Source organism: Rhinopithecus roxellana, chromosome 2 (assembly GCF_007565055.1).
Source record: "Rhinopithecus roxellana isolate Shanxi Qingling chromosome 2, ASM756505v1, whole genome shotgun sequence".
Taxonomy (NCBI): Eukaryota; Metazoa; Chordata; class Mammalia; order Primates; family Cercopithecidae; genus Rhinopithecus; species Rhinopithecus roxellana.
The window spans coordinates 52301750-52323343 of NC_044550.1; the positions used below are offsets into that span (position 1 = coordinate 52301750).

General features: G+C 39.3%; 1 protein-coding gene across 3 annotated transcripts in view; it reads right to left on the reverse strand.

Annotated features, from left to right (window-relative positions):
• Window positions 1-21594, reverse strand: part of COPS4 (COP9 signalosome subunit 4) — a 41766-nt gene that overhangs the window by 18201 nt on the left and 1971 nt on the right. For all 3 annotated transcript variants that reach the window (XM_010358949.2, XM_010358948.2, XM_030919041.1), the window contains 5 exons: window positions 11106-11185; window positions 8196-8347; window positions 7538-7641; window positions 2097-2250; window positions 1774-1924 (listed from right to left, as the gene is read on the reverse strand). In XM_010358949.2, the coding sequence (XP_010357251.1) occupies window positions 1774-1924; window positions 2097-2250; window positions 7538-7641; window positions 8196-8347; window positions 11106-11185 (641 nt within the window). The remainder of the gene's footprint in view (window positions 1-1773; window positions 1925-2096; window positions 2251-7537; window positions 7642-8195; window positions 8348-11105; window positions 11186-21594) is intronic.

The window sequence follows — 21594 nt, forward strand, 5'->3', positions numbered from 1 at the left end:
GTTAGGAAAAATTTTAATTTTCCTTTATATCTAAAGAGCTTTTACGAGTCACCAAGAAAGGACAAACAACTCAAAAAATGGCCAATCAACATAAATGTATAATTCACTCAATAAAGAAATACAGATTTTTCAACAATGTTTTTAAACATACGAAAAATGCTCAAGAGCTTTTGTAAATACAAATTAAAACTAAAGTGAGATATGGTTTTTCATCTACCGGATCAGAAAAGATAAAAGAATGTGGTAATATCTGTGTAAGAAATCAGGTGCTCATGAATATTTTTGTTTGGAGTGTAATAGTACAGGGCAATGTGTAACATCTATCAAAAATTCAAAAGTATGTACCTTTGGATCCAGAAAGTTAACCTATACATATACTCATACATGTGCATAATCACTATAGTTTTGTGATTGACTAAATGAATTATGTTAAAGCCAGACAACAGAAAATCAAAAAGAATGAGTTATATGTACTGACATGTAAAGATCACAATGATGTACACAATTACAATAAAAAGGTAAGTTGCAAAAGCGTGTATATGCTACCATTTGTATTGAAAGAAATGTAAAAAACCAGTAAAAGTTCTTTAGAAAAAGAAGCAGTACCATGTTCATGTACTGCCTTTTCAGTAACAAAAAATAAAATAAATAAGATTACTAGTCTATAAAGAATAAAATGGGATGGGTGTGGTGGCTCACACCTGTAATCTCAGCACTTTGGGAAGCCAAAGCAGGTGGATCACGTGAGCCCAGGAGCTCAAGACCAGACTGGCAACATGGAGAAACCCCATCTCTAGAAAAATACAAAAAATTTAGCCAGGCATGGTGGTGTGCACCTGTAGTCCCAGCTACTTGGGAGGCTGAGGTGGGAGGATCGCTTGAGCCCGGGAGGTTGAGGCTGTAGTGAGTACTGATTGCGCCACTGCACTCCAGCCTGGGTGATAGAATGATTTAAGAAAAGCTATGGTTTAGAATTAGCATTTCCTCTTAACGCCCATTCTACTTCATAAGTGATTTACATGCTATAATTCAGTAAAAAGAACAAACAATATTTGTTACATGTATTGAAGAAAAGGATGTCAGGTCTAAAACTGAGGCTTGAAGGTTAAAAAAAAAAATCAAAAGCAGTGTATTAATTATCATTTCATCAATCTACAGATTTTTATTTTTGTTTCACTCTGCATAATTCTCACTTAAGTTGATATCCACTTCTTTAGTGAAATTTTAGAACTTCACATTATCTCTTTTAACTATTCTTTTTTTTTTTTTTTTTTTTTTTTTTTGAGACGGAGTCTTGTTCTGTCACCCATGGTGAAGTGCAGGGGCACAATCTCAGCTCACTGCAAGCTCTACCTTCTGGATTCACGCCATTCTCCTGCCTCAGTCTCCTGAGTAGCTGGGACTACAGGCGCCTGCCACCATGCCCGGCTAATTTTTTGTATTTTTAGTAGAAATGGGGTTTCACTGTGTTAGCCAGGCTGTTCTCAATCTCCTGACCTCGTGATCCGTCACAGGCGTGAGCCACCACACCCAACCCTCTTTTAACTATTCTTAACACATATGTATAATAGACTGATATGAGCATATTAAATTATTTTAACAAATCATTTTATTTCTGTTTTCGTTTAAACACTTAAACTACATTTACCATAATTGTATTACGAAGACATCCCTTTGAAGAATAGTTCCTTGCTAAATTTTCCAACAGTAACCAACCTAAAGTTATTAAGCAAAGATAACTGTTCATTTAAGTATAAATTATTATATGTTTACCTGCTGATGCTAAGATCGTACAGTGCAAAGCATGTTTTAAGGCCTCTAGTCTTTCACTTTCGTGGACTATTGTCTTGTAAGACAGTTCATTGTACCTTTGTGCAGCTTCAATGAATTTTCTTCTATAATCAAGAACACGTGCATAGCATACCTACAGAGGGAAAATGTTTCAATTGGGGACAAATTAAAAAGCGAGAGTTAAAAAAAAAAAAAACAGAGAAACAATTTCTAATATTTAAGAGCATCTATCAGATGTTCTGGAATATCTTAATACGTCACAATTCTCCAATACAAAATTAATTCCAAATCAACTTATCTGTTACCTTATAATGTATCTGTAATTGTTCATTGGTTGATTCATTCTGAAGCAACGATGCTCTATTTATGTAAGCCTCCGCCTGGACTGGATCATCATCTTCCAGATATAGCCTAGCAATCTTCAAGTAAGTCTCCAGTTTATAATCTACATTGTACTGTCTAGGATGTAACAGAAAAACACATAATGACTCAATATTTTGTCAAGAAAATTTTAGTAATAATAGAAGATATGTTGTTTCTTCCTCATATATATTCTGGTACCATAAGGTAATCAAACTTTTTACTGCATTATACAAAAACTAAAAAGTTTTATTGAATTTTTATTATCATTAATCACATTATATCTTAGCTGCTTTTAATCCTCAATCTCATAAGCTAAAAGCTAAAGAACAACTTCCCAGTTTAGGGGTATATCATATATGACTAGTGGGACAACCTTCCTAGAAAATAATTGGGAAATATGCTCTCCAACCATCCTTTGAATCCTTTAAAATGCATATACCCTTAACCCACCATACATTTACCTTTAGAAAATAAATCCTAAGGCCAGGCGTGGCAGTTCATGCCTGTATTTCCAACACATTGGGAGGCCTAGGTGGGTGGATCACCTGATGTCAGGAGTTCGAGACCACCCTGACCAACATGGTAAAACCCTGTCTCTACTAAAAATACAAAAAAATTAGCCGGGCATGGTTGGCACACACTTGTAATCCCAGCTACTCGGAAGGCTAAGACAGGAGAATTGCTTTAACTCAGGAGACAGAGGTTGCAGTGAGCCAAGATCGTGACATTGCACTCCAGCCTGGGTGACAGAGTAAGACTTAGTCTCAAAAAGAAAAGAAATCCTAAAAAGATAGTCAGGGATGTGCACACATATGCATATAAAAGGATATTAATTTGTAAAATTATTTATAAATATCTATGCTAGGAAAAAAAATGGAAATCACCCATTATGATATTATTGATGATCAAGTTGTAGTGCATAAAAAAGGTAGAATACAAGGCTGGGCATGGTGGCACACCTATAGTCCCAGCACTTTGGGAGCCTGAGGCAGGCAGATCATGAGGTCAGGAGTTCAAGACAAGCCTGACCAACATGGTGAAACCCCGTCTCTACTAAAACACAAAAATTAGCTGGGCATGGTGGCACACATCTGCAGTCCCAGCTACACAGGAGGCTGAGGCAGGAGAATAGCTTGAACCCGGGAGGCGGAGGTTGCAGTGAGCCGAGATCATGCCACTGCACTCCAGCCTGGGCAACAGAGCAAGACTCCATCTCAAAAAAAAGAAAGGTAGAATACTGTATAATTATAATCTAGTCACTATGTATTTTTCCTAAGTGAAAAAACTGGATAAAACAGTATGTAAAACACTATTAAAATGTATTTCTATACACATATATCAAGATAGTAATAGCAATTATCTGTGGGTAGTAAGATTATAGGTGGTTTTCATTTTCTTCTTCATCTCAGTGGTCACATTTTATGCCAGGAATGTATAACTAAAGACCTCACATAATTCAAAACTCACATGAAACAAGATTAATCCTAACAGAAAAATTAATCCTATTTACCTGCAAGAGTGGTGCTACCATATGGCAAGAACACAGAGTTTATAATTCACTTGGCCCTAGATTTGAAAATAATTCTATACTTTATTGCTTTGGGGGGGATGGAGAATGGGAGGAGAAATTTATGCAAATTTAATTTTTTGCATATATTAATATTCTGTACTTTTTTCCATTCACAATTCAAATATACATTGCTTGCCATGTACAGCACTATATTCTTGAATTTTCCAATTTTTTGCTAAGTGTAACTATTACATCAATTACTTTAATAATCAGAATGAATCATTTTTTGAAAGAAAAAGTTCCCATTTATCCAAAGTCTACTTTAACTTGTTTAGAAAACCAATGACACTTTTATCTCTTTGGTTTACTCACAGATAAGGATAATGCTACAGTACTACTAAAATGACAGTTATGACCACTGCAAAAAACAATATCTAATTTTATATTTATTTCAGCTACCACTGAAAAGGAATCAATTGCCCTGTGCTAGGGAGAAAATGCTAGGTAAAGAATAAGACGAATGCTATCAAGAAAGCCCAGGTTTTTCAAACTACCAAATTATCAAGGGACCTTGAAATGCAAAATTCAACATCTACATATGAAGGCTTTTTTACAAACTGGTTGCTTTTTTACAAACTTGTTGCTTTTTCAAGGAGCATCATTGCCTAGTAATTTCATAAATAATGCACAAAAGGCAAGATGTCTGAAGCAGTGTCTGCCTCACTATTGCAAATATTAATGAAGAACAAAAAAGAATCCCTCCTTCACCTGGTAAAGGAGTAGAAAGGCAGATGAAGACATTTTTAAGTCCTTCACAGTTGGTACCGTTTTATACTTGCCAACTTGAAGAGGAAGTGTTTTCAATACAATAACCAGTAGTCTCACACCTTTCATCCTCATACAATATACTTAGGAGAAATGTTTCACACAGAAGTATAAATTTTAAAAAATACATACATCAAGAGGTAAGATTGGCTGAATAAGAGTTATAAACCATCTTTTTTTTTTTTTTTTTTTTTGAGACAGAGTCTCACTCGTCACCCAGGCTGGAGTGCAGTGACGAGATGTCGGCTCACTGCAACCTCCACCTCCTGGGTTCAAGTGATTCTTGTGCTTCAGCCTCCCTAGTAGCTGGAATTACAGGAACACACCACCACACTTGGCTAATTTTTGTATTTTTAGTAGAAACAAGGTTTCATCATGTTGGCCAGGCTGGTCTCAAGCTCCCGACCTCAGGTTATCTGCCAACCCTGGCTTCCCAAAGTGCTGGGATTACAGGCATGAGCTACCATGCCTTGCCATCTTAATTTTTTAAAACTGTTTTTCTACCTCATTTTCTCTAGTATCTCAAACCCAACAATCCTTGAACCCACTGTGCCCTCCAAACCACTTATCCCTTACATGTCACTGCCTTTCCCCATAAAGGCCTCACTTTCCTCTTCACCTAGCCTAATTCCTATGGTCACTCATTGTACTCACTTGTAATCATTGAATTGCATAGGCATTCATCTCCCTTGTCCCTCTCTTGCTGTCATACTTGTTGGGCAAAAATCGTAACTGTGGTTAAACCTAATTGTTCGCTCACTCCTTTCCTGCACTCATATAGCTGAAATGTGATGGGAAAAAGCAGCAAATCAAATTTTTTTTTTAGATGGGGTCTCAGTGTGTTGCCCAGTCTGGGCTCAAATTTCTGGGCTCAAGGGATCCTCCCACCTCTGCCGGGACTGAGGCTTGTAGCTGGGACTATAAGCATGAAGCCACTGTGCCCAGCATGACTGATCTAATTTTAATCATTATGACCTTTAACAAGTCCTTAATGTTGCCAAGTTTACATGCTGAGTCCATTCATTGTCCCACTCTCCTAAGGGTATTACTTCTCACAAGTAAGATACTCCTTATCTTACTTGACCTATCAATGCCATAGCTCATCACCTGCCCCTTGATACATTTTCCTCATTTGGCTTCTAGGACACCACCCTCCACAGTATTCTGATTTCCTTCTTACCTCAAGGGATAATCCTTCTCATTTGCTACATCTTCCCCCAGGCCCTGACCTCTTAACGTAGAAGTGCTCCAGGCCTCAGTATACTCAGTCCTTTGGTCTATCTACATTCCCTCCTTTGGCCATCTCATCCAGTCTAATGGCTTTAAATTCCATCTATATGTCAATGACTCCCAAATATGTATATCTAGCCCAGATATCTCTCCTCATCTCCAGACTAATATATTCAACTCCTTACTACATATTTCTACTTGGATATTATATGTCCAAAATGAAACTCTCAATATTCCCTACAAGCCTATTCTTCCCTACTCCAACTTTCCAACTGCTCAGGCCAAAAATCAGGATTTATCTTGACTTTTTGCACACTCTACATACAAGCCGTTAGGAAATCCTTACTCTACCTTAAAAAACATATCTAGAATACTTCTCACATCCATCTTATCTGTGGTACTGTATAAGCCTTTTTTAAAAAAGACAGGGTCTTGCTTTGTGTCCCAGGTGGGAGTACAGCAGTGCAATCATGGCCCACTGCAGCCTCAAATTACTGGGTTCACACAATCCTCTCGCCTCAGCTTCCCAAGTACCTGGGAGTATAGATGCTTATCACCAGGCCCAGCTAATTTAAAACAAAAAAAAATTTTTTTTGTAGGGATAGGGGGCAGTCTCACTATGTTGTCCAAGTTGGTCTCAAACTCCTGGGCTCAAGCGATCCTCCCGCCTCAGCCTCCCAAGTAGTTAGGACTATAGGCATGTGCCACCATGCCCAGCTTTTTTTGTTTTGTTTTGTTTTTTTGGTGGAGATGGGGTCTAGCTATGCTGCCCAAGCTGGTCTTGAACTCCTGGGCTCAAGCAATCTTCTCCCACCTCAGCCTCCCAAAGTGCTTGGACTATAGGCATGAGCCACTGTACCTGGTCTCACAAGCCTCTAAACCAATATCCCTACTTCTATCACTGCTTGCTTACAGTTTATTCTCAATCCAGTAGTGAGACTAACTATTTAAAACAGAAGTCAGATCATTTCACTGTTCTGTTGACAATTCTCCAATGGTTCCCCCTTATTTCACTTAGTGAAAAGTCAAATTCCTTATAATGGCTTATAAAACTCCACATAACCTGGTCCCCAGTACTCTCTGCTCTCATCCCTCATCTCTTGCCCCTTTGCTCACTCTATTCTATCCACACTGGCCTCCTTGCTCTTATTAAGAAAACACTTCACGCTTGCTCCCATCTTAGGGCCTTTGCACTAGCCCTCTCCTCTAAGAGTATCTAGTGATGATATTCGGCCAGGTGCAGTGGCTCAAACACCTGTAATCCCAGCACTTAGAGAGGCTGAGGTAGGCGGATCACTTGAGGTCAGGAGTTTGAGATCAGCCTGGTTAACATGGTGAAACCCCATCTCTAGTAAAAATATAAAAATTAGCCACGTGTGGTGGTGCGTGTCTGTAATCCCAGCTACTTGGAAGGCTGAGGCAGGAGAATCGCTTGAACCAAGGAGGCAGAGGTTGCGGTGAGCCAAGATCATGCCATTGCACTCCAGCCTGGGCAACATAGCAAGACTCCGTCTCAAAAAAAAAAAAGTATCTGGTGATATTCTTTCCTCAGATCACTCATAGCTACTCCCTTACCTCCTTCAAGTCTTTGATAAAGTGACATCAGGGCCACCCTACTACCCCAATCACCCTATTTAAATATACATACAACCTGTCCCTGCTTTGCCCCCTTACTTTTCTTCACAGCACTTATCACCTTCTAACACACTACAAATTTTTGTATTTGTTTGTTTCCTGTTCTAGAATGTAAGAAAAAATATAAGTGAGCAATGATATACATCCTATATATAGTCATCCAATATCCACTATTTACTATACTTTTGTCCTGTTTCCAAAGGAATTCCCACCAACACTTGGGCTGCATTTCTCCAATCTTCTTCTTTCTCATATATAGATGCAAGATGCTGTCTTATGGAAGCAACCTGGAATAACAGGTATACATGTCAAATCATTTCAACTGACATTAGTAACTAATTAAAATAAGTAGGAAAATTATTCTAAAGTGGCAATTCAACATACTAAGCTGCCAAATAAATAGTAAAAGTTTATCGAGACCACCCAAGTTTTCCTATGAATTTTACATTTACAGAATATCAAAGTAGTGAACTGAAGCAACACATTTCTGCAATGTGGATTATGGCAAAATACTGTAGTTTAAATGTTAAATTTAGCTTGTATGTTCCTGCATACACGATGCTGGAGTTTTCCTGTTTTCAGCTGAAATACCAATTTTACTGATTTTAAAAAATTGTCTAGAGAGCAATATTTGGTTCAGAAAATCAAGTTTTACTTTATAAGCAAATGTCAGTTGGAGTTGTAACATCCTAATATTTACTTGATTTTGCATCATAAAATGCTGTTTGGCACAAAGTTTTGTCAAAAATGAAATTGGATGATTATCTCTTTTAAGAATTTAATAATACCAGATTCTCAAAATAACTGCTCAAGTTAAAAAACCACTGCTCTAGATTTTTACCTGCTCCTCAAATGAAATGACTCTAGGCTGGATCTTTTCCAAGGTGAAGTGATAGATTTCTTTGGCTGTGCTATCAGGCAAGTTAGGGAGATGTGTGCAAAAATCAGTCAGCAACTGCCGCGAGATCACAAGACTGACATTCTCATTTACCACTTGTTAAAAAAAAAAGATAAGAAAACATGAGATACTGATACAGTGTCATTAAACAATCAACCTTTACGTAAAATTAATACTAACAACAATCTATATTAGTGCAGCCTTCAATGCATTATTCAAGGATTTCCATACCCCTATCATTTTATATTACATCATGAGTTTTCCTTATGCTGAAATACTTGATTACACAATGACTACACAAAAACAGTAGATATAGGCCGGGTGCAGTGGTTCACGCCTATAATCCCAGCACGTTGGGAGGCTGAGGCGGGTGGATCACGACGTCAGGAGTTCGAGACCAGCCCGACCACCATGGTGAAACCCTGTCTCTACTAAAGATACAAAAAGAAAAATTAGTCAGGCGTGGTGGCGGGCACCTGTAGTCCCAGCTACTCAGGAGGCTAAAGCAGGAGAATCACTTGAACCTGGGAGGCGGCGGTTGCAGTGAGCCGAGATCGCAGCACCATAGTCCAGCCTGGGCGACAGAGCTAGATTCTGTCTCAAAATAAATAAATTATTTAATTAATTAAAAAAAAATTTAAAACAGCAAAAATAACATAACTTTTCTAAGAAACATAAATAATTGAAAAAAGTTTTAAAAGTTGATAATTTTATCTTATTTTTCTACAAAGTGAAGGCACAAAAACACCTATACTTTTATTTATGTGCTTATATCACACTTTGTTCCAAAAAGGAGTTAAAAAACAGTAAAATAATTTTCATGAAATTTAAATAAAGTGCTGACAGTACAGTTATTGCCACTTATACTTTCCCAATAAAGACAATAAATAAGAACTTCAGTGAGCACTAGATGTACTGACATTATTTATAAACATTTACGAGGTATTATTTTATGTGATTAAGCTCTGGAGCCACACTGCTTCTACCACTGCTGATTATACGGCTTCAGACAAGAAACTTAACTTGTCTGTGCTTCTGTTTCCTTATCTGTAACACCTATTTCATAAGGTTATTATGAAGCTTAAATGCAATAATATACACAAAGTACTTTAAACAATACCTGGTAGATAGCACTCAACAAATGTTACTATTGTAACTATTACTATCATTTTTAATGCATCATCCTTCTGAACCATTGCTTATTCAAGTCTTAAAGCAGCAGTTACTAGGAAAATAAGTGATTCAAAAACTGTTCAGTTGATGTAAATGATTTTAACAGTAGACTGCTTTTCTTGGTGGTTTACTGGTTCAAAGCTTATACAAAGATCAAAGTATGTATGTATGTATATGTTTTTTCATTGTTTTTTTGAGACCGTCTTACTGCTGCCCAGGCTGGAGTACAGTGATGCAACCTCCGCTCACTTCAGTCTCGACCACTGGGGCTCAGGCAGTCTTCCCACCTCAGCCTTCCAAGTAGCTGGGACTACAGGCATGTACCATCATGCCAGGCTAACTTTTGTACTTTTTTGTAGAGACGAGATTTCTCCACATTGTCCAGGCTGGTTTTGAACTCCTGAGCTCAAGTGATCCCTTGGCTGGGTGCCATGACTCATACCCGTAATCTCAAAAAAAAGTGCTGGGATTACAGGCATGAGCCACCATGCCCAGCCAAGATCGAAGTTTATAAAAAGCACTATTCGTCTGCTACTACAGTGCAATGTTCTCAATAAACCACTCCTAACAGTGTTTTCAAAACCATTGCTGGTTTATCTCACACTGGAGGCCATGATTTTTTAGGTCTGTAACCTTTTAAGTTTTAAGGCAGTAACTTTTTAAGGCAGTATTTTTTTAAGGCAGTTGTAATTAATTAGCTTATCACATATTAATTGGAATTCATTATTGGGTAATACTGGATGTGACTGAGAAAACAGTTTCATTACAAGCGTCATTAGGCATTTAAGTTACCATACAAGCTGGTATTACTCAGGGAAATACAAGCAAGTAAGAGTAGTGTATCAGAAAACCTCGTTTCTGATCTGGGCTCTGCCAGCTAAATTTCCTTGAAAAAAAGTTACTTAATCCTGAGACTTGTCTTACAATATATTACACAGGGATACCTGTACCTATATGGTCTAGTCAAAGGGTTATTAGAAGGAGCCTATGTGACAGGTAATGAGTGTGAAAACACACTGTAAAGCACTGTGAGATATCATTAATGATGTGAACTCACTATAAAATTTCCAGCCTGAATTTTGAGTAATTTTCAAGATCACTGTATATGTTTGAAGTCAGGTAGTGTGGAAAAGTTTCTGGAAGAATGAAAATTTCTAGTTCTCAATTCAACAAACATAAACATTAATAACAGCTAATTCTTACATAGCATTTATTATATGCCAGGTCCTATTCTAAGCACTTGACTATGTGTATTAACTCATTTAATGTCCCAATAATTCTACAGAGAATTTTACTGTACTACAGTAATGTACTACAGAGTACATTTTAAAGAGGAAAAGGAGGCACAGAGAGGTTAAATAATTGACCCAAGATTATACAGCTTATAAAATAGCACACCAGAATTTGAACCCAAACTATTCTCTTCACTATTACGCTGTATTGTCCCTCATCAGCTATTATAATAACAATAACCATACAAAATTTTAATTGGGATTATAATTTTGAAGATAATTCACTGAAAATTAATCAAGTTGTAAACAGTTTAAATTCTAAAATCAATCTGAATGCATATTCTAAAATCATATCAAATTGATAATTTGATATAAAACAAGGTTTGAGAAAACTTTAAAGTCCTAGCTCAGTAACACAAGGCAAGCATGAAATTTCCATTTCACTTACTTGCTTCCACAAAAGCTTTCAAAGCTTCTAGTTGTTCTGCTCCAGATAACTGAATGGCTTTTTCCAGGATCTGACGATACCTACAACAATACCAAATGAATGTAATGTTCTGAGGGTACTATATTTTTTAATGCAAACTTTGATTTGTATTTATTCATTTCTACTTACCCTGGTTTCTTTCATAGTACTATAGTTTGTGGTTTTCTGTATATCACAGATTTTTTTTAAAAGTTTCTAGTCTATCACAAGAAATATTAAATCTGTAATTATATAAGGTGCCACTTCATCTAGTTTTCAGTATAGTATACCAGAATTTTTTAAGTTTTCAAGTTCATCACAAGAAAGAGTGAATCTATAATTCTGTTACTGAATCTAAGGTGTCACTTTTTCTTGAAGGTTTTATTTTTGAATTTAAACTACAAAGTCAATTTCTTTTCAAATGCCTTAAAAGATAAGCTATATTTCCTCCAACTGTGTAATAAACAGACACACAAAAACATTATTTGAGGTGACCCGGAATCTTTTCCTCTTACAGACCTAATGTATGTAGGCTCACCAGCAATAGGATAATGTTGACCAGGCAATGAAACCAAACATTAGAGACTGAATGTCTTAGTCTGTACAAAATAAACTTCACCAAGTCAAACGCACTGATAGAATACCATTTACGCTGTCAGACAGGACCTATTTATTCTTTATTTGCATTCAGATCTAATAACTATTCTACCTAATATCTGTGACCACACAAGCTCCACGAGGACAGGAATTTTTGTGTTTTGTTCTCTGCTGTGTAGACAATTATCTCAAACAATTCTTGGCACATCATAAACACTCAAATATTCAACAGTATTAGTAATGTTTTATTTCTTAATGAGGGGTTAGTATATGAGTGTTATACTATTCTTTTGTTGTTTCGTTGTTGCTGTTTTTGAAGACGGAGTCTTGCTCTGTTACCCAGGCTGGAGTGCAATGGTGCAATCTTGGCTCACTGCAACCTCCACCTCCCAGGTTCAAGCGATTCTCCTGCCTCAGCCTCCTGAGTAGCTGGGATTACAGGCGCGTGCCACCACGCCCAGCTAACTCATTTTTGTAATTTTAGTAAAAACAGGGCTTCACCATGTTGGTCAGGCTGGTCTTGAACTCCTGACCTCATGATCCGCCCACCTTGGCCTCCCAAAGTGCTGGGATTACAGGCGTGAGCCACCGTGCCTGGCCTATACTATTCTTTATCTCTTTTGTCTTAATCTTTTTTTTTTTTTTTGAGATGGAATCTTGCTGTGTCACCCAGGCTGGAGTGCAGTGGCACGATCTCGGCTCACTGCAACCTCCGCCTCCCAGGTTCAAGCAATCCTCCTGCCTCAGCCTCCGGAGTAGCGAGGACTACAGGTATGCACCACCAGGTGTGGCTAATTTTTGTATTTTTAGTGGACATGGGGGTTTCCCCATGTTGGCCAGGCTGGTCTCGAACTCCTGACCTCAGGTGATCTGCCCACCTCGGGCTCCCACAGTGCTGGGATTACAGGCGTGAGCCACCACACCCAGCCAATTGTACTATTTTTTAAACGCAGTAAATACATTTTACAAAGCTAATAGCATTGCAATTATTCAGAAGGTCATCCAGAATAGTTACGAAATAAATATACAAAAATAGAGCCTGAACTCATTCAGATTTATGACTTTCATTTTGTAGGGCACACCCTCAAGCTATCACTCAGCATTACTGACTCAACTCATACAAAATTCTCACAACCTTGGTTACCTGATTTCTCAAAACCACAATGAATCGAAGTGACTTTAAGAAAGCAGTTATACTGATAGAAAAGATAGCAAATTCCAAAAGAAGAAATAAATTATTCTAAGAAAGGAAATATTAAGTTTTTAAAAAATTATATTTTCAATATAGCTAAGTTTGAGGGTCCTTAAAAGATAAATTACTTTATGGCCCTGGGCATGCTTTCAGATAAGTCATACATTCAATGGTTTGCTATCTTTTATTTTTTTCATATTTAATTAAATCAAGGGTTATGGCTAAGATCTTTTACATTTTATCCTCACAGATTATTTTATACTAACAATATTAGATTCAAAGATAACAGTGTCTCACTTACATAAATTTGCTAATTAACCTAAGTTGTTTTGTGGTTGTTATGGTTTTGTGGGGTTTTTTTTGTTGTTTTTTTTTTTTTTGTTTTGTTTTTGAGACAGGGTCTCACTCTGTCTCCCAGGCTAGAGTGCAGTGACATGATCATAGCTCACTGAAACCTCCAATTCCTGGGCTCAAACAATCCTCCTGCCTCTGTCTCCCAAGTAGCTAGGACTACAGGCATGTGCCACCACTCCTGGTTAACTGTTCTTTTCTTTTTGTAGAGATGGGGTCTCACTACATTGCCCAAACTGGTCTCCATCTTCTGGACTCAAGCAATCCTCCCAACTCGGCCTCCCCAAGTGCTAGGATTACAGGCTTGAGCCACTGTGCCCAGCCTAACCTAAGTTTTAACATATAGTTTCATAATCAATCAACTAATCTGTATTGGGAATAGGAAGAAAAAATGAAAACAAACCAACCTAAAAAGTGATCAAAGTTTTACACTCATCAAATTATATAACTTATAGAGGCCTTAGAAATTGCCTACATAAATTCCCAGCTTTATAGATTAATAAATTGAGGGCCAGTCGCAGTGGCTCATGCTTGTAATCCTAGCACTTTGGGAGGCCAAGGCAGGTAAATCACTTGAGTCCAGGAGTTCAAGACCAGCCTGGGCAATGTGGTGAAACCCCATCTCTACAAAAAAAAAAAAAAAAAAAAGAAATACAAAAACTGGCCAGGCGTGGTGGCTCATGCCTGTAATCCCAGCACTTTGGGAGGCCAAAGCAGGCAGATGTCTTGAACTCAGGAGTTTGAGACTAGCCTGAGCAACATAGTAAAACCTCATCTCTACCAAAAATACAAAAAATTAGCCAGGCATAGTGGCACACACCTATGGTGCCAGCTACTTGGGAGGCTGAGGTGGGAGGATCGCCTGAGCCCAGAAGGTGGAGGTTGCAGTGAGCTAAGATCTTCCCACTGCAACTCCAACCTGGGCAACAGATTGATAACTCATCTCAAAAACAAAAATTTTAAAAATAAAAAATAATAATACAAAAATTAGCCAGGTGTGGTGGCATGTGCCTGGACAAAGCAAGACCCTATCTCAAAAAAAAAAAAAAGTGAGGTACAGCACTGCGGCTGCATGCTCCCTTGCTTCTCTAATATGTAAATTCTAGTATCTAAGAACAGAGATTACGTTTTCACAATAAAAACATAAAATGACTAACAAACCTGTTTTAAACCAGGAACTTAAACAGAAATTTAATATTGCCACACAAAATCATCCCAAAGTGTTAATTAAGTCCTTAGGCATTTTAAGATGCTATATGAGATTCTGCGTATGATACTAAAAAGTTTTTAAATGACCTTAGTCTTTGAAGATCTTATGGCTGAGAAGACAAAGGGAAAGATTAAAAATAAAAAGTTAGGCCGGGTGCGGTGGCTCACGCCTGTAATCCCAGCACTTTGGGAGGCCGAGGTGGGCGGATCATGAGGTCAGGAGATCAAGACCATCCTGGCTACCAGATGGGGTTTAGTGAAACCCCATCCCTACTAAAAATACAAAAAGTTAGCTGGGCGTGGTGGCAGGCGCCTATAGTCCCAGCTACCCGAGAGGCTGAGGCAGGAGAATGGTGTGAACCCGGGATGCGGAGCTTGTAGTGAGCGGAGATCTCGCCTCGCACTCCAGCCTGGGTGACAAAGCAAGACTCCGTCACAAAAAAATAAAAATAAAATAAAAAATAAAATAAAATAAAAAGTTAATACGTTAAGTGTTAAATTACAATATGGCCAGGTGCGGTGGCTCACACCTGTAATCCCAGCACTTTGGGAGGCTAAGGTGGGCAGCAGATCACTTGAGGTCAGGAGTTCGAGACCAGTCTGGCCAACATGGTGAAACCCCATCTCTACTAAAAATACAAAAATTAGCCAGGTGTGGTGGCATGTGTCTGTAATCCCAGCTACTTGGGAAGCTGAGGCATGAGAATCACTTGAACCTGGGAGGCAGAGGTTGTAGTGAGCTGAGATCCCGCTGCTGCACTTCAGCCTGGGCGAGAGAGCGAAATTCTGTCTCAAAAAAAAAAAAAAAAAAAAAAAAAAAAAAAATTAAATTACAATAATACAAAAACAAAAGTTATGATAAAACTGAACAATATAAGCAATATGACAAATGAAGAGGTAATATATTAACTCAAAAGAGAGTAAGGCCAGGCAAAGTGGCTCACACCTATAATCCCAGCACTTTGGGAGGCCAAGGAAGGCGATCGCTTGAGGCCAGGAGTTCAAGACCAGCCTGGCCAACACGGAGAAACCCCATCTCTACTAAAAATACAAAAATTAGCCAAGTGTGATGGTGCACCCCTATAAGTCCCAGCTACATGGGAGGCTGAGGCAGGAAAATCACTTGAACCTAGGAGGTGGAGGCTGCAGTGAGCCAAGATTACTCCACTGTACTCCAGCCTGTGACAGAGTGAGAGCAAAGCAAAAATGAACAAGATTTGTCAAAGAAGGCTTCATAGATAATAACAGCTTTTTATATGAGTACTCATATACAAAGAGAAACATGACTGATATGGAGAATGTGCAAGTGCCAAATATTTTCTTCCTCAAAAAAATCTGGCCAGGTGCGGTGGCTCACGTGTGTAATCCCAGCACTTTGGGAAGCCGAGGTAGGAAGATCACCTGAGGTCAGGAGTTCGAAACCAGACTGCCTAACATGGTGAAACTGCGTCTCTACTAAAAACACAAAAATTAGCCAGGCGTGGTAGTGCACGCCTGTAGTCCCAGCTACTCAGGAAGATGAGGCAGAAGAATCACTTGAACCCAGGAGATGGAGGTTGCAGTGAGCCGAGATTGTGCCACTGCACTCCAGCCTGGGCGACAGAGTGAGATTCCGTCTCAAAAAAAAAAAAAAAAAAAAAGTATGGAGGAAAATAAGTGTTATTACTAAGGCATTGAACATCTATACATTTATCATCAGTGAATTGAGCATCTTTTATGTGTATGAACCAAAGTTCAGTATGTTGATTCCTAATTTCTTGGCACTTGAAAGGAATCTGGAGGTAAATAAAGCATGAAAATGTACCACAGTCATCATTTAAGATCACAATGAGTTGTAAAGGTAGGTATTAACAGATCTTCCACTTACAGTAATGGTGAACTAAATGACTGGACCAACCCTCCCTCAAAAAAAAAAAAAAAAAAAAAAAAAAGCCAACATGAAAAGCTGAAAGAAATGAAAAAAAAAATTTAATTGCATAAAATCCTAACAAGAAAGGGAAAATGAGGAAAATAAGATAAACCAAATAGTCTGTCTAAAAGCATTTGCTGATGGTGGAAAGACGGCTGAGAGGCAGAGTGGCATTTCTTGTAGGGAGGAGAAGGCGGGCTCGCTGCAAATCTGCTGGAAGCACTGAGAAGCAAGCTGCCATTTCTGGCAGACTAACTGAGCTACACAAATGGGAATGGAAGTTCCATATCTGCCAAAGGAGGAGACACACACTTCGGAAGTAAGGTTACAAATTCTATCCCAAGACCACCCAAGTAAACCAAAAAAATTCTGAAGCCTTGATTCTACACTGTTAGCACTCTCAGGTAATGAAATTTCTCTCTAGAATCAACAAAAGCAACAGACAATCGCAACAACCAAGGACATCAGATACTGACTGGAGTTACCAGAAGGAGCATGATACAATCATGCTTACAATGTTCATGGGGATAAAGACAAGCTTTAAAGTTTCAGCAACAGACCAGGAGTCATAAAAAGTATCACTGGAAAAAAGAACCACCAGAAATTACAGAGCTAAAAAATACAACCCGATTTAGAAACTCAATGGAGTACTTAACAGCAGATTAGACACAGCTGAAGAAGTGATAAACTAGAAGGTAGGTCTGAAGAACTAATCCAGAATAAAGCATTCAAATGGAGGAGACAGGCCGGGGCGCGGTGGCTCACGCTTGTAATCCCAGCACTTTGGGAGGCCAAGATGGGCAGATCATGAGGTCAGGAGATTGAGACCATCCTGGCTAACACGGTGAAACCCCGTCTCTACTAAAAATGTAAAAAAATTAGCCGGGCGTGGTGGCAGGCGCCTGTAGTCCCAGCTACTCAGGAGGCTGAAGCAGGAGAATGGCATGAACCTAGGAGGCAGAGCTTGCAGTGAACTGAGATCACGCCACTGCACTCCAGCCTGGGTGACAGAGCGAGACTCTTTCTCAAAAAATAAATAAATAAAAAATAAAAAATAAAAAATAAAAGACAGAGTAAGATGCCTAGAGGTTATAGTCAGTGGGCCTGACAGGGATTTCACTGGAGCCTAGAGGAAAAACAGAATGGGGCAGAGGCAACATTTAAAGAGATACAGGCCAAGCAGAGTAGCCCACACCTGTAATCCCAACACTTTTGTAGGCCGAGGCAGGAGAATCCCTTGAGCCCAGGAGTTCGAGACCTGCCTGGGCAACACAGGGAGACGCCCCCCCCCCCCCCCCATCTCCACCAAAAAAAAAAAAAAAAAAAGTTTGTAAATTAGGCATGGTGTCATGTGCCTATAGCCCCAGCTACTCAGGACGCTAAAGCAAGAAGATTGTTTGAGCCAAGCATGTTAAGGCTGCAGTGAGCTGTGATCTCTCTACCGCACTCAAGCCAGGGCAACAGAGACAGGGCAACCCTGTTTCTAAAATAAAATAAAGAGATATAACTGAAGACATCTCAAGACTGATGAAACCATTTAATCCATTGATTCAGGAAACCCAGCGAAGCTTGACCAGGATAAAAAACGGCCACAATAATTTCACTCCCAGTACCCATGTCCCTTTACAGTATAACTTTGTAGCTCTTCATATCAAAAGGTAGAGTTTATTTCCCTACCCCTTGAATCTGGAGTTGACCAACAGAACGTGGTAGAAATGAAGTGCTAGTTCTGAGCCTAGACCTCGAGAGGCCTTGTATGTGTTTGTCTTTTGGAACCCTGCTGCTGTCACATGAACAGGCCCAGGCTAACTTACTGGCTAATGAGATATGTAGCCCAGTCAACTATATTGCCCCAGCCAACAAGCCAGCCAATCCACAGAAGTGGAGTTGCCCACCTGGCCCAGCGGGCAGCTAACTACAGACCCACATGGGAGCCCAGTGGAAGGAACCAAGACCATGTGGAGCAGAAAAGAACCATACAGCTGGGCCCAATCCAAACTACCAACCTACAGAATTACGAGCTAATAAGTGACTGTTGTTTTAAGCCCTAAGTTTTGGGGTTTATTTCACGGCAAAGGGTAACTGACATAGAAAAGTAAAAACAAATCCACAGACGTATCATAATGAAGCTAAACAAAATTAAAGACAAAATCTTAAAAACAGGTAAGTGCTGGCCAGGCGTAGTGGCTCATGCCTGTAATCCCAGCACTTTAGGAGGCCGAGGCAGGCGGATCACAAGGTCAAGAGATTGAGACCATCCTGGCCAACATGGTGAACCCTGTTTCTACTAAAAACACAAAAAAATTAGCCAAGTGTGGTGGCGTGCACCTATAGTCCCAGCTACTTGGGAGGCTGAGGCAAGAGAATTGTTGAACCCGGGAGGCAGAGGTTACAGTGAGCCAAGATCACACCACTGTACTCCAGCCTAGGTGACAAGAATGAAACTCCGTCTCAAAACAAAACAAAACAAACAGAAAAAATAGGTAAGTGCTAATATAATTTTTAGGAGACAGAAATAATTGGATGGGGTTGATCTTTAAAACCTAAGTATTTCAATTTAATAACAGTAGGAAGGCAGGCATTCCAGGCAAAAATAATCACTATCTGAAGTGTCGTCAATTTTTTTTGGTGAAAATAAGGCCAAAAAGGTAGGTGTGTTTGTTTAGAGTTAAGGGCTCGTAGGCAAGTAGACATGGACTGTCTTCTAGCTTCACCACTAGCTGTGTGACCTCAGAGCAAGGTATTTCAACTCTGTACTTTGGTTTTCTCTTATTATAATGTAAATAATATCACTTACTCCTACTTGTTAAGGATTTTTAAATGTAAGTAATGTTGGGCTTCGCACAGTAAACTCTACATGTTATCAACTTTCACTCTACAGATGAAAACCACTAAAATGGTTGTGTTTGGGACAACAAATAGAGAATCAGAATCTGAGTTAGACGGGGCCTTTGAGGTCTATCCTCAATATAGTCTATCCTCCATTGTGGCTCTCCTATTCTAAATCTTTATGTGAGATAATAACGCATAATACGCACAAAAACAGCCTACAAAATGGAGGAAAATGCTTTTCATCTGACTCTTTTTTTTTTTTTTTTTTTGAGACGGAGTCTCACTCTGTCGCCGGGGCTGGAGTGCAGTGGCCGGATCTCAGCTCACTGCAAGCTCCGCCTCCCGGGTTCACGCCATTCTCCTGCCTCAGCCTCCTGAGTGGCTGGGACTACAGGGGCCCGCCACCTCGCCGGCTAGTTTTTTGTATTTTTTAGTAGAGACAGGGTTTCACAGTGTTAGCCAGGATGGTCTCGATCTCCTGACCTCGTGATCCGCCCGTCTCGGCCTCCCAAAGTGCTGGGATTACAGGCTTGAGCCACCGCGCCCGGCCATCTGACTAATTTCTTATAAACTTTAGACAGCTGTGTTAATCCACATTATGCGAAAGCATTTCTAATGGAGTTGTTTTGTTTTGTTTTTGTTTTGTTTTTTTGAGACGGAGTCTCGCTCTGTCGCCCAGGCTAGAGTGCAGTGGCATGATCTCAGCTCACTGCAAGCTCCGCCTCCCGGGTTTAAAACATTCTCCTGCCTCAGCCTCCCGAGTAGCTGGGACTACAGGCACGCACCACCTCGCCTGGCTAGTTTTTTGTATTTTTTAGTAGAGATGGGGTTTCACCGTGTTAGCCAAGATGGTCTCGATCTCCTGACCTCGTGATCCGCCCGTCTCGGCGTCCCAAAGTGCTGGGATTACAGGCTTGAGCCACCGCGGCCGGCTCTAATCGAGTTTTTAACAAGAAAACGAGCATAGTCTGGTAGGTTTAAAATGAGCTTTTTAGAGTAGATGAACCTGGGTTCAAATACAAGCTCTGCCCCTCTGTAGCTATTCATTAATTCAACCACATGTATTGAACAACTGTTGTTACAGATATGCCAATTGCTAGGAACACACAGTATTGATGTTTTAGAAACAATGTACTCCATTATTCTTTAATATGGAATCCTTTGTTTCTCAGCTCCTAAAAAATCCCCAGAAACCTTCATTAAAAGTACATACAAGAAAAAATACATTAAGAAAAAAACCACTGATATATTTCAAGGGTATTTCTCTTAAAACATATAGCTGGTAGAACTCATGTTGTTATAAGGATAAATATCCTGATACTTTCTTGCTCAGATAGGAACTGCAGGCAAGCCCAAGACTTTTCTCAGAAAGCAGCTCTGAAGGAGTTGCTGGCTAACACAGCACTGGCTATCAGTTATCAAGCACATTTATTTCATTTAATCTTCACAACACCATGTGGTAGATTGCTACAGTAATGGCTTCCAATGAATCATGTCTCCCTCTGTCCAGGCTCCTTTGCAATGTAACTTTGCCACTAACGAGGGAGTAGTAGGCTCCATTTCCCCTCCCCTTGAATCTGGGCTGGTCTTCTGATTTACTTTTACCAGTACTAGAGAATTGATGTGAGACTTCCTAGGCTATCCTTAAGAGGTCTTGTGACTTCCTCTCTTATAGCAACCTAAGAAAGCCCAAGCTAAACTAATGAATGAGAGACTATGTGCAGAGAGAGACAGATCCTGCCGAGAGCAATATATGCATGTGAGTCCAGCCCTAGGTGAGTTGCCAGCTGACTATATCTGCATGAGTGAGCCCAGACAAGACCAGAAAAGCTGTCCAGTCAACCCATAGAATCCTGAGAAATCACAGTTGTCTTACACTGGTAAGTTTTTGGTTACAAAGCAACAGATAACTGAAGTATCCTATAAATACTATTGTTTATCTCCAATTCAGACCTGAAAAAGTAAATACTTAAGTTTCAGAACTCTGCAAATATATGAAAAGCTCTATTTCTTCTGATAACTAATGCACTTATTTTTCTTTTACAAAATAAAAAGTAAAGGAAGCATGGGGGAAAAAATATAAGCTGCTTTTACTTTCATCCATATCTACAAAATTACAAGCAAAAAGGATTGAGCCATGAAGACATATTTATTTCCAACCCATGCAATAAGTGAATATATATTACTGACAGCTTAGTGATAGTAACAACAATCTTGCGGCACTTTCTATACATCAGGTACTGTTCTAGGTGATATAAGTGTGGTAAGTATATATGCACACAGATACTCATCTTGTCCTCAGATAATCTCAGACAAGAATATGTCCTATTATTATCTTCACTCTCCTGAATGGGAAAATGCAGCACAAAGTAGTTACGCCC